General features: G+C 38.1%; 1 protein-coding gene across 1 annotated transcript in view; it reads left to right on the top strand.

Annotated features, from left to right (window-relative positions):
- The window catches only part of SUPT3H (suppressor of Ty 3 homolog (S. cerevisiae)), a 597,109-nt gene that overhangs the window by 462,117 nt on the left and 118,410 nt on the right, over positions 1-16,582 (top strand). The window contains exon 10 of the mRNA XM_006860525.1: positions 10,208-10,318. Within this exon, the coding sequence (XP_006860587.1) occupies positions 10,208-10,318 (111 nt within the window). The remainder of the gene's footprint in view (positions 1-10,207; positions 10,319-16,582) is intronic.

Below are 16,582 nucleotides of genomic sequence, written 5' to 3'. Positions count from 1 at the left end.
AGACCGTAGAAGAATTGATGCTTTTGAGTTATGGTGTTCAAGGAGAATACTGAAAGTGCCATGGGCTGCCAAAAGAACCAACAGATCCGTTTTGGAAGAAGTGCAGCCAGGATGCTTCTTAGAGGCCAAGATGACCAAACTTCATCTCTCATACTTCGGACATATTTTCAGGAGGGACCAGTTGCTGGAGAAGAATATCATGTATGGTAAGGTGGAGGGTCAGAGAAAAAGAGGAAGACCCTCCAATGAGTTGGCTTGGCCATGTGACAGCATCGATGGATTCAAGCATGGCAACAGTAGTGAGGTTGGCGCAGGATCGGGCAGTGTTTTGTTCTGCTGTGCATAAGGTCGCTGTGTGTCAGTACCGACTCAATGGTACCTAACAACAACAAACTAATCATTTTATGGATTCCTTAGGATTTTTATGTAAAAGTGCTTTGTCATCTGCAAATGAAGACAAGTTAAGTTTTCCTTTCCAATCTTTGAAATATTGGATTCTTTTCCTTGTGATATTAAACTGTAAAACTAGGACTTCTAATGCAATGTTGAATACAAGAGGTGAGAATAGGGCCCCTTCCTTTCCTTTTTGTCAGTTTTCCAGGAAAGTGTTCAATATTTCACCATTAGTTCTCATGTCAGATAAAGGTTTTTTGTGGATTACCTTTATCAAACTGAGAAAGTTTTCTTCCATTTCTAATTTGCTGAGTTTTTATCAAAAGTGTCAGTATTACTCAGGAATTTTTCTTTTTGTCTTTAGTGGTGAAACATATATTTATAAGTTGTAAATGTATATTACACATTTAAGAAAGTTATACATGTAGGTTTCAAATTTTTTTCCATTTACGTTTTTAGAAATTTATACATTTCAGTTTCTAAATTTGTTAGCAGGAAGTTCTTTATCGTCTTCTCTTTTTTCCATTTAATGTATATGGAAACCATTGTGATGACCCTTTTTGTCCCCCATATTGGTATCTTGTGTTTACCGCCTTTTTCTTTACCCATCTATCAAAGGATTCATCAATTTTTTTTGTCTTTTTAAAAGAACCAATTTTGATTTTGTTGATGTTCTCTAGTGTTTGGTTTCTATTTTATTGGTTACTGTTATTATCTTTATGTTATATATCTTTATATATCACTGTTATATATCTTTAGTATGTCTCTGTTCACTTGCAGTTTACTTGAGACTTCTTTTTATCTAGCTTTTAAGGTAGAACCTTTGTTGTTGTTGTTATGTGCCGTGGAGTCGGTTCCAACTCATAGCGACCCTGTATGACTCATAGTGACCCTGTAAGGGTTTCCAAGGCTGTAAATCTTTATGGGAGCAGAAAGCCTCATCTTTCTTCTGTGGAACGGTTGGTAGTTTCCAACTGCTGACCCTGAGGTTAGCGGCACGATTCATAACCACTATGCTACCAGAGCTTAGGTCATTGATATTCCTACTGCCATCAGGTTGATTCCAACTGCTAATGACCTTGTAGTTCAGACTAGTGACTGTAAACCTTTACAGAAACAAACAGCCTCATCTTTCTCCCAAAGAACAACTGGTGGGTTTGAATTATTGACCTGGTGGTTATCAGCCAAATGCCTTGATATTTAAGGTATAAACAGCTAATAGTTTTTTTCTCTATTCTTTCTTACTATCTATAGTTATTGTTTTCTTTAAATCAGTGTCATTGAATTTATATGGTTGCGTTTCGGGCTACTATTTTGTAATTTGTTTTCTACTTGTTTCCTCTACTTTTTGTTTATAGCTCCTTTTCTATCTTTGAGTTAACTGAATTTTGTTTCAAAATTTCATATCAATTTATATATTGGTTTCGTATCTGTACCTATTTGTATCCATTTTTGGTAGTTGTACTAGTGATTACAATTTTGGTGGTGGTGGTTGTGAGCAACCGAGTTGGTTTTGACGCATAGTAACCCTGCATAGGGTTTGGGGGGCTATAAGTCTCTATGGGATCAGAAAGTCTCATCTTTCTCTCGAGGAGTGACTGGTAGATTGGAACTCCTGGCCTTTTGGTTAGCAACCCAGTTCGTAATCCACTATGTTACGAGGGTCCTTAGTGAATACAATGTGCATCCTTAAATTTTCAGTCTACTTGGAATATTATTGTACTACTTCATTTGCATCAAATGTGAGAATCTAATAGTTCTATAGATCCAACTACCTCATTCTTGTCCTGTATGGTAGAGCTTCCTATGTATTGCATCTATATATGTTATAAGCCATAATGCCATAATTTTTGTTGTAAATAATCAAATATATTTCAATCAAACTAAGAGCAAAATATAGACCATTTCCCATTTCCCTTGGAAAACAGTCCAGATCTGACGCAAGTAGAATTTGATATCACCTTTCTCTTATAAAAGATGCTGGCAGAGAAAGAGGGACCTGACCACCACCAAGAAAGGAAAGTTGCAAACAAATTATGTTCTTCTGAGAGTGGCTGATGAGTTTAAACCCCAACCTTGCAATCAACAGGCCAATGCTTACCCTACAGTACCATACCAGGGCTTTTTGTGGTGGTATAGGATAAGCACTGGACTGTTAACAGCAATGTCAGTGGTTCAAGCCAGCCATTCTTCAGAAACCTATACAGGTTGCTATGAGTTGGAACTGAATTGACAGCACTTAACAACAACAACAACAACAGCACAGTGGTAGAGTCCTGGCATGGTGTTGCATGATAAGCAACAGTCCAAAAGGTCTGTTTGAACTGCAAGGTGATTGGTTCAAATTCACCTGCCATTAAGCCCTATATAGGGTCGCTATGAATAGAAATCAATTCAATGACACATAACAGCAACAGACGGCACAAAAGGAGTCATTTACCATTGTCAGATGTGAAACCGTGTCAAGATACAATCTTATAATTAATAACCATTTTTAGTTTCTGCTTTAATTTTAATTTTCCTTTTTCATTTATAAAATGGCAGAGTTTGTTGCTTATTTATTAAGAGGAAATAAAATTATAGGAAACATACATATTATAAAGTATTTTTAAAGAATTTCCTTAAAAGTACCCTCTAACTGATTACTACCAATAAGAAACAAAATGTTACAAAGGGATCTTCAGTGGGCTTTCTGTACAGAATATGGAAGGAATTGTGATTAACCTAATAATCATTCATACATAAAATAATTATGTGTTTTTAGAAATTATTGAAAGTTTTTCCTTAACTAAACATTTTTCTTCTGATCTTATTGGGAACTAAGTTTGAGTTACTTTAGAGCAAATATTTCCTAAACAGATTATTAACCCAGTCTATGTCTAAATTATCCTAAATGCCAAATTAAGGCCTTCAGTGCAGTGAATTACTTCATATGACTCTGTAACTTTCAACCAATGACCTTTTTTTTCTGATGGGTCTAGATAAAAGAAGGTGGGAGAAGATGCTGATATGTTTCTATGGTACAGTTGTGAGTAACTGTTAACAGGGCTACTGGTGATTGTAAAAACTTGGAATTCTAACATGGTGATGAGTCAATTTTACCATCCTGCTAGGTATAAAACGAGCTATCCCGTTATCAGTTCATGGACTCTCACAACCATCAAGAAAGAAAAGCCAGCAGTGGAGGGCATCCTTTAGAGCCTGCCATCTCTGTGCATTGAACCTCCATGATCCAGAGACAGACAGTTGTGACACCAGAGGTGACAGAGGAGTAGCGGCTGCAGAACCAAGAGTCAGAGCACAAGAGCAGTGGGCTTCCCAGTCCACAAAGCAAGAAATGCCTCTGGGCAGGAAGCTCACATCTAGAGTAGGATGCCTGCAGGTTCTTAACTGAGGAGCTAAAGTTGAGTGCCTTCTGGATTTGGAGTACCCTTTGGCGTTTTTCAGCAGCCCTAAAAGATCTGAGCAGGGTAGTGGCCAGGCTAAGGGGTCAAGTGCCAGAGAGAAGCCTGCTGGTGGGCATAGCCAAGAAGAGGCTAGCTTCTGTGTCCTGAACATTGTAGTTTTCTGTTAACTTCCCTAACAACCTCCATAATCATGATTATTGCCTTGGAGTTCTGTATGGCTATTGCAATGAATTATCAAGCCTAGTTAAGGAGCTCTGGTAGCGTAGTGGTTACGAATCAGGCTGCGAACCGCAAGGTCAGCAGTTCAAAACTAACAGCTGCTCCACGGGAGAAAGATGAAGTTTTCTGCTCCCGTAAAGATTTACAGCCTCAAAAACCCTGTTCAGGGTCGCTATGGGTCAGAACCGACTAATGGCACTTAACAACAACAACAAGTTAAAAAATACTACTGCGGCAGGATGTTTGTTGTCAGAATTGTTAAAGAAGGAAGGAGGGTGAAAGCATGTCTGACTTCAACCTCATAGAAATCAACCTTGCGCTGTTGATGGTTATTCTCCTCCTCCTCCTCCTCCCCCTTGAAGTTGGAAGAGGCCAAATGTTGCCTATAAATCTTTTTTTTTTTTTTTCCTTTTTTTAAACCGTGCTCCACTTGCAAGCCGTAGTTATTTACCTCTTTTATTGACCCATATTTATTTACGAAGCATTTAGTGAGGGCACTGGATGTTCACAGAAGAAGGTGATAGTAACACAAATGTGAAAATACTTGTTAAGATGCAAACAGTACTGGACATGTAAGAGTTTAGATTTACAGGTTCCCTTCCAAGGAACATGATGGGTCAATTGACAAAGTACAGATGTACACCTGGTAACTTCATCAATTGCTAATGTTGGTAGATGCTTAATCATAGCAGAAGGACCTGAAATTGGCTAAGTACTGATTCAGTCTGCTCCTGCCCTTGTTTTGGCTGATGATAAACAAGGCCAGGAGCAGATTGTGAAACAGACCATCAATGAGCTCTTATATGCAAGTTCAGGCTGAAGCTGAAGAAAATTAAAACAAGTCCACAAAAATCAAAATATGTCCTTGAACATATCCCATCTGAATTTAGAGGTCATCTCAAGAGCAGACTTGATGCATTAGACACTAATGACCGAAGACCAGCAAAGTTGTGGGATAACATCAAGAACATCATATAGGAAGAAAGCAAAAGGTCATTAAGAAGACAATTGATGTCCATTAAGAAAATGATGTCAGAAAAGATTCTGAAACTTGTTCTCCAGCATACAGATGTTAAATCAAATGGAAAAAGTGAGGAGGTACAAGAACTGAACAGAAAATTTCAAATGTCAGCTTGAGAAGACAAAGGCAAATATAACAAAATTTGCAAAGACCAAAGGAGTTAGAAAATCAAAAGGGAAGAACATGCTCAGCATTTCTCAATCTGAGGGAACTGAAGAAAAAATTCAAACCTCAATTTGCAGTATTAAAGGATTCTATGGGCATAAAAGCGAATAAAGTTTTGCTAAAGGTAATACAGAAACAGCTACAATCATACATTGACAGAGAACTTCCAGAGGTTCAAGTTGGATTCAGACGAGGCCATGAAACGAGTGATATCATTGCTGATGTCCGATGGATTTGGCTGAAAGCAGAGAATGTCAGAAAGATGCTTACCTGTGCTTTATTGACTATGCAAAGGCTTTCGATTGTGTGGATCATGACAAGCTATGGACAACATTGAGAAGTATGAGTATTCCAGAACACCTTATTGTACTTCTGAGGAATCTGTACCTAGACCAAGAAGCAGTTGTTCGAACAGAGCATGGGAACACTGAATGTTTTAAAATTGGGAAAGGCGTGCAACAAGATTGTATTCTTTCACCATACTTATTCAACCTGTATGCTGAGCAAATAATACGAGAAGCTGGGTTCTATGAAGAAAAACGTGGCATCAGGATTGGAAGAAGACTCATTAACAACCTGTGATATGCAGATGATAAAACCTTGCTTGTTGAAAGTGAATAGGACTTAAAACATTTACTGATGAAGATCAAAGAGCACAGCCTTCGATATGGATTGCATCTCAATATCAAGAAAACAAAAATCCTTACCACTGGACCAATAAACAACATTCTTATCAACGGAGAAAAGATTGACGTTGTCAAGGACTTCATTCTTCTTGGTTTAACTATCAACACTCACAGTAGCAGCAGTCAAGAGATCAGACGACGTATTGCATTAGGCAAATCTGCTGCACAGGAACTTTTTCAAGTGTTGAAGAGCAAAGATGTCAGCTTGAGGACTAAAGTGCGCCTGACCCAAGCCATGGTATTTTCAATAACTTCATATGGATGTGAAAGTTGGACAGTGAATAAGGAAGATCGTAGAAGAATCAACGCCTTTGAATTATGGTGTTGGAGGAGAATACTAAAAGTGCCATGAGCTGCCAAAAGAACCAATAGATCTGTTTTGGAAGAAGTGCAGCCAGAGTGCTCCTTAGAGGCCAAGATGGCCAAACGTCTTTCATACTTTGGACATATTGTCAGGAGGGAACAGTCGCTAGAGAAGGATATCATGCTTAGTAGGATGGAGGGTCAGAGAAAAAGAGGAAGACGACCCCTAATGAGATGGATTGGCCAGGTGGCAGCATCGATGGACTCAAGTGTGGCAACAGTAGTGAGGTTGGCCCAGGATCGGACATTGTTTCATTCTGCTGTGCATAGGGTTGCTATGAGTCAGTGCCGACTTGATGGCACCTAACAACAACAACATGGGCATAATATTAAATGATGCGGAAAACATGAAAAGAAGATGGAAAGAATACACAGAGTCACTTTGCCCAAAAGAAACAGTCAATGTTCAACCATTTCAAGAGGTAGCATATGATCAAGAGCCAATGATACTGAAAGAAGTTCAAGGGCATTGAAGGAATTGGCAATGAAAAAGGCACCAGGAATTAATGCAATACAAATTGAAATCTTTCAACAAACTGCTACTACACTGGAGGCACTCACTCATCTCTGCCAAGAAATTTGGAGGACAGCTACCTGGCCGACTGATTGGAAGAGATCTGTATTTGTGCCCATTCCAAAGAGAGGTAACCCAGTGGAATGCAGAAATCATCGGACAATATCATTGATATCCCATGTGAGTAAAGTTTTACTAAAGGTAATACAGAAACAGCTGCAACCATACATTGACAGAAAACTTCCAGAATTTCAAGCCAGTTTCAGAAGAGGCTGTGGAATGAGGAATATCACTGCTGATGTCAGATCTTGGCTGAAAGCAGACAACACCAGAAGGATGTTTACCTGTGCTTTATTGACTACAGAAAGGCTTTTGATGTGTGGATCATGACAAACTATGGACAGCATTGCAAAGTATGAACATTCCAGAACACTTCATTGTGCTCATGAGAAACCTGTACATAGACCAAGAGGCAGTTGTTTGAACAGAACACGGTAACACCAAACGGTTGAAAATTAGGAAAGGTGTGTGCCAGGGCTATATTCGTTCACCTTATGCTGAGCAAATAATCAGAGAAGATAGATTATATGAAGAAAAGCATGGCCTCAGGATTGGAGGAAGGCTAACAACCTGCAATATGCAGCTGATACAATCTTGCTTGCTGAAAGGAAAGAGGACTTAAAATACTTGCTGAGGAAAATAAAAAAACACAGTCTTCAGTGTGGATTGCATCTCGAAGTAAAGAAAACAAAAAATCCTTACAACTGAACCAATAGACAACATCCATAACAATGGTGAAACGTTTGAGGTGGTCAAATACTTCATTATGCTCTAATCAACCATCAACATTCATGGAAACAACAGTCAAGAGATCAAATGACATATTGCATTGGGCAAATCTGTTGCACAAGACCTCTTTAATGTGTTGAAGAGCAAAGACGTCAGTTTGAGCACTAAGGTGTGCCTGACCCAAGCCTGGTATTTTCAGTAACCTTGTATGCATGCAAAGCTTAACAATGAATAAAGAAAACTGTAGAAGAATGATGTATTTGAATGATGATGTTGGAGGAGAATATTGAAAGTACCATGGGCTGCCAAAAGAACAAAGATATCTGTGTTGAAAGAAGTACAGACAGAGTACTCCTTGAAAGCCAGGATGTCCAGACTTCTCTTGTACTTCCGACATGTTGTCAGGAGGTACCAGTCAGTGGAGAAAGATACGATGTTTGGTAGAGTGGAGGGTCGGAGCAAAAGAGGAGGAGCCCCCAATAAGATGGATTGGCACAGAAGCGATGGGCTCAAGTGTAGCAACAATTGTGAGGTTGGCCCAGGACTGGGCAGTGTTTCGTTCTGTTGTCACTGAAAGTTGGTACTGACTCGATGGTACCTAACAGCAACAACATAATTTTGCAATAATATTTTTTTTTACTTACTTTCATATGAGTAAGTATTTAACTGCCTTCTTTTTAGTGGCTGCTGTAATTTCTGTTTTATTGAATGGCTATACCATAATTTATTTAAGCCATCCCTCATTGATGAACATTTTTTTTTCCCAATCACAATGGCACTTAATAATAACAGCATTTGTTGTATATAAGCCATTTTGTACCTGTGTTATGTATCTGTAGGATAAATTCTTAGACGTGAAATTGCTGGGACAAAGAAGCTGTGCATTTTCATTTTTATAAGATTTTGTCAAATTTCCATCCATAAAAGCAGTACTTTCTATGCTCCTAGTAGTGGTGATGAGAGCAGTCATTATAATAACAATCAGAAAAACAGTCTTAGGTATGTGGCTGTGAAGGACTTCCAGACCACAGCTGAGTAACACACAAAGTAAAATGTCTCACAAGTCTTTAAGGCTGATAACCTGGCATTTGGTATCCAATGCATTTTAAAGTGAATCAGCTTACCAGTTTTAGAATCTAGAGGTTCCAGTTGACCCTTCATTTAAATAAAAACCTGATATGTGCTTTATGTACATCAATTAAATTTCCCCTACAATCCTATGAAGCAGTTATCATTGTTATTCTAATTTCACAGATAAGGAAACTGAGACCCAGATATATTTTACAACTTGGAGTTGGTAACTGACAGGGCTGGGATTTGCATGCAGGTAGTCAGAAACCAAGGAGCCCTAATAGCACAAGGGTTAAGTGCTCTTTTTCTGTTTTATTGAATGGCTATACCATAATTTATTTTTTTTTTTTTGGTCAGGAGGTACCAGTCAGTGGAGAAAGATATGATGTTTGGTAGAGTGGAGGGTCGGAGCAAAAGAGGAAGAGCTGCAAACCAAAAGGACAGGGTTCAAACCAACTAGCTGCTCCATGGAAGAATGATGTGGCAATCTGTTTCCATAACCTTGGAAACCCTATGGGGGCAGTTCTACTCCATCCTTTAAGGTTGCTATGAGTCAGGATTGACTCGAAGCAGAAAATAACAACAATTGAAGTAAGAACCTGCCAGTGGGCCACAAGGCTGTAGTCCCCTAATTTTTAATAAAATCATGTTTTACAGACACACACACTTACCGGTTATTTACTTACTATCTACTCTCAGAGCAAATAATCTTTCTCTTTCTTACTTTTAAACCTACCATGTACAGATAAGACTGAGTAAAATAGAAAGCCTCACTTCCTACCTCTAGGACCCCTAAAAAATTAGCAACCAAGTTGAAACGTTCTTTCCTGACCATCTCCAGTACTACAAATAAGTATAATAAATATAAAACAACTTTACAGTTTTCATTTTAAAATTGATGAACCTCTCAAGTGGAGTTCTGTTGGCGCTGTAGAATAAGTACTGGACTGTTAACCTCAGTGTCAGCAGTTCAAACCCACCACTCACTCGTAGCAGTATGGCTATGAGTCGGAACCGACTTGAGGACACTTAACAACAACAACATACTTGTGGATATAATCCCATTTGGAAGTAGGGTTTCCTGAATTGTACCCTATGAACTTCCCTAATAAATCCCATAATCATGAGGAAAAAGAAAATTGATAGCTTTCAAGTTATTTCAGAAATATGCCTAAAAATTTCATACAAAAAACACATTTATAATAATAAATGTTTAAAATGTTTTGTGTTTTTGGTTTTATTTTTTTAATACCTTCCTGTGGTTCTTCTAGCAAGCCCCTGAGACTTTTCATCTATACGCAAATGGCTTTATTCTGCTGTACCTTGACAAACAAACCTAGGTGAAATATTGTTGGCATAAAGATTGCATTTGGTAGGTCTGTTAGGAAGAGGTCATGTAAAAGTCATCTTTGATTTGTTAATGGAACTCTTCATTTTAGATGTAGCATATGGCAGCAGTGATGTGAGTCCTGAGGGGAAAAATGGTCCGTTTTATGAAGGTTTATTTTCATATTTTATACACTGTAGTTGTGTTGTGTGTTTTTGATTTAGTAACAATTTATGTGTTTTTCTGTCACAGAGCACCGCGGCCTGTGGTGTTGAGGCTCACAGCGATGCCATCCAGCCCTGCCACATCAGAGAGGCCATTCGACGCTATGGCCACAAGATTGGCCCCCTTTCCCCATTCACAGTACGTAATAACAGAGTTATAAAAAGTTATATTTATAATCTGAAAGAATCTTGATTTTCAAGTGGTCAAATGAAGAAGCCATGGAATTGTTGAAAGCAATTTGTGGTGACTGTAATTTTGTTGTATAAAAGTGGCATCATTCTCTTGGGAAATAAAAGTTAGTCATTTTTGTCTCCTTTTTGGAAGGACAGATTTGTTTCTACAAAATATTATTTTCTTTCAACGACAAATTATGCTTTTTTCCTTGGGGCTTATATTTTCTATTTTACAGAGCTTGAGTTTATAAAACCTTTTTGTCAAATTATATGTATCCAAATATTGCTAGAAAAAGCACTTTATATTCTAAAATTGGTTAGATTGGCAATACCACTTCTATCAGATGTCCTACTCCTAAACATACTTTGAATTGGAAGGAGAAGAAATGATTTCATTATTGCCTTTGAACTAGGCTGAAATGTAGACCATCTTTCACATCTTCAAATGATTGGGATGCTTGGATTCACGCTGTCATTTTGGTGTCTGTTGGGTTTTTAATTGAGAGTTGGTTTCAACACTAAAAAAGTATCCACTTTTTTGTGTCTATGTGCATGTGTGTTTAAATTAAATACCCAGTTCTTACCCCCACCACTCTTATTTCTCATCTCCTGGGTAATAAGAGTTTCTCTAAGTGCTCTGTTTGTAAGGAATTGGTTTGATTTGCAGTTAAGTGAAGCTTGCATTACATAACTGAGGAAAAGTAGAATTTACTCTTTTTTGATATTCACTTATGCTTTCTTGTATTAAAACAAGATGTCCATGTTATACGTAGATGAATAGGTATACCATAGTGCACATCTTTCATGAAAGTCAATTTTACTATTATCTGGTCATCGAACTTCTAAATTACATTATCTCCACTGTCTGTTGGTTAAAGAGAAAGCTTTCTTTTCATTGATTTTCTTATTTGTTGTTGTGTGTTGTTGAGTAGATTCCAACTCTTACAGACCCTACACAACAGGGTAGAAATGCCCAATAGGGTTTCCTACATTGTAGTCTTTACAGGACCAGATGGCTAGATCTTTTCTAGGGTTCAAATGGCCAACTTTTTTGTTGGTTGCTGAATGATTTAACCACTGTGCCACTAGGGTACCTTTTGTCTTCTCTTTTTACAAAAAATTAAAAATGAAGTGCCATCAAGTTGATTTCAACTCATAGCGACCTTGTATAGCGTTTCCAAGGAGTGACTGGTAGGTTTGGACCACCAACCTTGTAGTTTAGTATTCCAGTGCTTATCCTGCAGCACCACACCAGAACTCCTTGTTCTCATTGTTGTTGTTGTTAAATGCCATCGAGTTGGTTCCGACCCAGAGCGACCCTGTGTATAGTTTCCAAAGAGCAGCTGGTGAGCTAGAACCACTGACCTTGCTCTTTCAACGGCTGTGCAGTCTGGCACCTTAATCCACAGCACCACACCAGAACTCCCTTGTTCTCATTGTTGTTGTTGTTAATTATAAGGATTCTCAGTGTGACAAGAATGTTCTTTTTCATATTTGTCACTAGAAAGTTTTATAACTATTGTTTTCACCTTTGCATAATATTTTAAATTATCTTATATATCATAAGAACATGATTCTAATGCTATTAATCAAAGCTATATATCATTTTACTTCAGTGTTTTTAGATTCTTAAGAAATTGAAATGAAAGAATAAAATCAAGTATTCCTTGTTTTTCTGTTGTTATTTTTTTTAGCATAATAGATGAGGCTATTGTAAGCAGATATGTCAAAAGGAAAAGGAAATTTTTAAAAATATGAGATGATTGGAAATACGAAATTAAAAACCAACTGAAATGAAAAGAACTGACTTTTCAGGAAGGATTAAAAATATTAAATCCAGTTTGGAGCCAAATAATGACTAATAGCTTGAAGCAATGTAGTGGAGAGGGAAGAAGAAGGAGGCAGTGCTGATAGTAATCTAGAAGTAATTGAAGGGTAGCAGAGAAACAGGATTTTTGAGACGTGACCTAAGAGGTAACTAAAAGTAATGGATGAAATTAGGTAAAGGAAAATGTATCTCATACAAAGGGAAAGCTTCCAGATCGTGAATTCTGTGCTATTTCCTTAAAATGGAATGGGGGCTACTTCAGTATTCAACGTTTTGTTGTTGGTTGTAGATAGCCTGGACCAGTTATTAGAGGACCATCTTGGTTGCTGACAGTGTTCATTTATCTATTGGCCTATCTGCCTATATCTATTTTCCCCATTTCTTACCTGGTACCCTATTATTTCTTTTACAAGGGTAGTTTGTTTTACAAGGGTAAGTAAAGTATTGCTACTTGGGTTCCAGTTTATACATGTACAAGTTTATCCCACACAAGACGTATTTTATCATGTCTCTTTGATCAGTGGATGGCTGCAGACAAGTTCTCTCAGTGATACACTTGTCTTAGTCTCATTAAGTTGCCTTAAAAAAAAAAAAAAAGGAACAGTTAAAACAGTGGTTTCTGAGTATACCTGTTGGGCCAGTTAAATGCAAAGCAAAGAGGTCAGCTGAGACAGTTATAGTAACTATGTTTTGGGATCCCAAAGAGGGTAATTTGGATGGATTTTCTTGAAGAACATAGGACAGTCATAGGGGTTTATTAGGAAGAAGTTTGAAGAAAATTTTCACTCTACAGGATTAGGTTGTATTTTGGGTCCATCTCTTTTGATATATAAAAGGAGAGAAAAGTGTGTGTGTGAGGGAGAGAGGGACCCACCACCATCAAGAAAGAAGAGCCAGGAGTGGAGTGTGTCCTGGGACCTGGAATCCCTGCAGTGTGAAGCTCCAGGATCCAGGAGAAGACTGATGCCAAGATGCATGGAGATCTCCAAGGAGGGCTGGGCCTACAGATGCTGAAAGGAGACAACGGCCTTTCCCTAGAGCTGACAGAGACAAAGCCTTCCCTAGAGCCGGCACTCTGAATTTGGACTTCTAAGCCTCCTAAAACTGGGAGAGAATCAATTTCTGGTTGTTGAAGCCATGTGGGTATTTCTGTTGTAAGAGCACTAGAGAACTGAGACAGGTATCAATGACCAACTTAGGAAAATTGCATTAGAAAACCTTGCCCCACCCACCTACAGCCTGATTTTGCCCCTTCCAACATCATTTTGTATCCCAAATTCAAAGAACATTTCAAAGGAACGTAATTTGAGTCCCTTGAGGATGCCAAAGATGCTGTTCTGACGTTGTAAATCCAAGTGCAGAATTCTTAGGGGAGGATTGTTGTTAAGGGCTGTCGAGTCAGTTCCAACTCATAGTGACCCTGTATAGGGTTTACAAGGAGTGACTGGTGAATTTGAACCACCAACCGGGCTTTGTAGTCCAGTGCATTGTTCTGGATTATTGTTGTTGTTAAGTGCCATTGTGTTGGTTCTGACCCATAGCGACCCTGTGTAGGGTTTCCAGTGAGCTTGAACCACCGACCTTGTGGATCAAACTGACTTTGCAGTCCATTGCATGAACCCACAGTGCCACACCAGGACTCCACTACATCTAGATGGAGGATATGTAGAGAAACAATAGCTTTACATTTGGGTGTTTTTGTTTAATAAAGGGTTCAATGATTTTTGTAATACTTTTTGACTTACTGTATCATCTAAGATTATAATATGTGATTTAAAAAAAATGTATTGCTACTATGGTTCAAATAACAAGACATTTTTTTAAAACCACATAAGCGAGCTTTTATCTAATAATTATGTAAAGTTATAACTGATGGTGGTGGTTGTAGGCCATGGAGTCGGTTCTGACTCATAGCAACCCTACATAAGGTTTCCAAGGCTGTAAATCTTTATGGGAACAAAAAGCCTCATTTTTTCTCCCGGGGAACAGCTGGTAGTTTTGAACTGCTGTCCTTGAGGTTAACAGCTGGACTCATAACTACTACTAGGCTACCAGATCTCCCTATCTTGCCCACATTGCAACATGAGGCTTGATTGTATCCAGTGCCCAATAATTTGAATTTGATTTAACAAATTAATAGCAACCAACAGGTTATGTGGAAACTTAATTCCAATATAAAATCGGTTTTATTCAGATGTTATTCTGTCTTTTATGATATGACCTCTAAAAATAACGTGACACAAAATTCCATGATCAGTTTCAGAAATGTAGCTCATTACATAAGGAATTATTAGTGAGTTATCTACTTAGGAACTAATTGAAATGATAGTGTTAGGTGGAGGAGAGGAAAAAGTACAAACAGAATATGTTGCTTTTTTTATTATCACCTGGGGTGGGGAGGAAGAGGCGAGGATTGTGTGGACCAGCTGCGTGCTGTGTGCCTGTGAGCCCTGCTTTTCATGAGGGCTTGTGGAGACTCATGGAACCAGCCTTCCTCATCACCCAGCTGGGTCAGGAAGGTCTTTGGCATACTGGTCCTAACTGGTGATTGTTTTTTACTCTGTGTTGTCATTTATTCTCAACCCAGTACAGAAAATGGAAGAAGGTATCATATCTAGAAGTTAGGTATAAAACCATCCATAGATGTTAAGTTTTAATTAGATTAAACGATAAAGGCAGAGCTAAAATTCAGGCCTTTCTATACTGTCCCCACCTAATCTCCTGTGCATACACCCTAACAAACCTTTAAAGATGCTAGTTTTACTTATTGCTTCTTGTGTATGTTTCCTAAGTAATTCTGAATATCACAGCAGTCTGTGATTTGTAATAGCTGATCTTTTAATAGCTGATATTCATGAGGTCATGCTGATGGTGATTAAGAACTCTGATCCTGAGTCAAATGATCAGGGTACAAATCCCAGCGCTGCCACCAACTACCTCTCTGTGGCTCTAACACTAACCTCTCCTCCACCTAACGCTAATATTTCAGCTCGTCCTAAGTAAAGAACTCAATAACAATTCCCTAAATAATGAACTGCATCCCTAAAACTTATCATGTAATTTTATATGAAATTATTTTCAGAGGTCATACAATAGAAGACAAACTAACACCTGAATAAAACAGATTTCTAAGTATATCTGATTTGTGTTGGAATTAAGTTTCCACATAACCTATTAGTTGTTATTTTAATTTTCCAAATAAATTTCATGTTTTTGGAAATTGGATATATGTGCATCAAATTATGAAATTTCTAAATTAAAGATCACATTTATATACATGTTAGATGAAGACTCCAGATTCAGAATGATAAGCTGCAAAGAAAAAAAAAAATATGTGTATTTCTGAATAAGTTAATAAACTAGCTATTTATTCACATTTTAGTTTACAAAGGCAATTAATTTTACCTTGAAAGTAAGGTTTCTCCTTGGTAAAATGAAGATAATAAGGAAGCATGCCTCATAATAAAATTTAAGGCATAGTCTTAAATTCCTGTGAGCTTAACAGGAACCCTGCTGATGCAGTGGTTAAGCACTCAACTCTAACCAAAGATTGGTGGTGTAAAACTACCAGCCGCTCCTCTGGTGAAAAATGTGGTGGTCTGCTTCTTTAAAGACTGTGTGCAGCCTTGGACACCCTATGGGGCATTCTACTCTATCCTCTAGGATGGCTCTGAGTCAGAATTGACTCTATGGCAATGTTTTTGTTTTGTTTTTTATCAACTTAACAGGAGTCTCTGAATGGTTCATGCCATTAATCACTGGCCTACTAAGTCTTAGGAGTCCTGGTGTGGTGCTGTGGGTTAATACGCCAGACTGCAAAGCCATTTGAATTGCAAGGTCAGTGGTTCAAGATTACCAGCTGCTCCTTGGAAACCCTCTGCAGGGTCGCAATGGATGAGAACCGACTCAACAGCACTTAAAAACAGCAACTAAGTACTGAGGGTCAGTAGTTCAAACAAACTCTCCAAAAGGAGCCCCAGAGGAAAGGCCTGACCGTATGCTTCCAAAAGGTGAAACCTGAGTCAAGTAGCAACTAATTTGTTTTGTTTTTATAAACAAACAATAGTATATACTCAGTAAATTATATTAGTAATAGCAAAAATAGTAGCAGTAGTCATTTTAGTATATTTTCCAAAAGCAAGTAAGAATACGAGTACAGACTAAAGTACAAACTTTTCCTACTAAGAGCATTACACACACACACACAAATCATAGAGACTGTGTGGCCATACTTTGTAATCATAGAAAAATAATGTTATTTTCTGACAGCTACTAGTTTGTTGTTGTTAATAGCCATACAGTCACTTCTGACTCATAGGACTCCAAGGAGCGGCTGCTGAGTTTGAACTGGTGACTTTATGGTTAGCAGTCTAGTGCTTACCCTGCAGCACCACACCAGGA

Source organism: Chrysochloris asiatica, unplaced genomic scaffold, assembly GCF_000296735.1.
Source record: "Chrysochloris asiatica unplaced genomic scaffold, ChrAsi1.0 scaffold00038, whole genome shotgun sequence".
In the NCBI taxonomy this organism is placed as follows: Eukaryota; Metazoa; Chordata; class Mammalia; order Afrosoricida; family Chrysochloridae; genus Chrysochloris; species Chrysochloris asiatica.
Note: the sequence above shows the minus strand (reverse complement) of the source record. Positions and strands in the feature narration are given on the sequence as shown.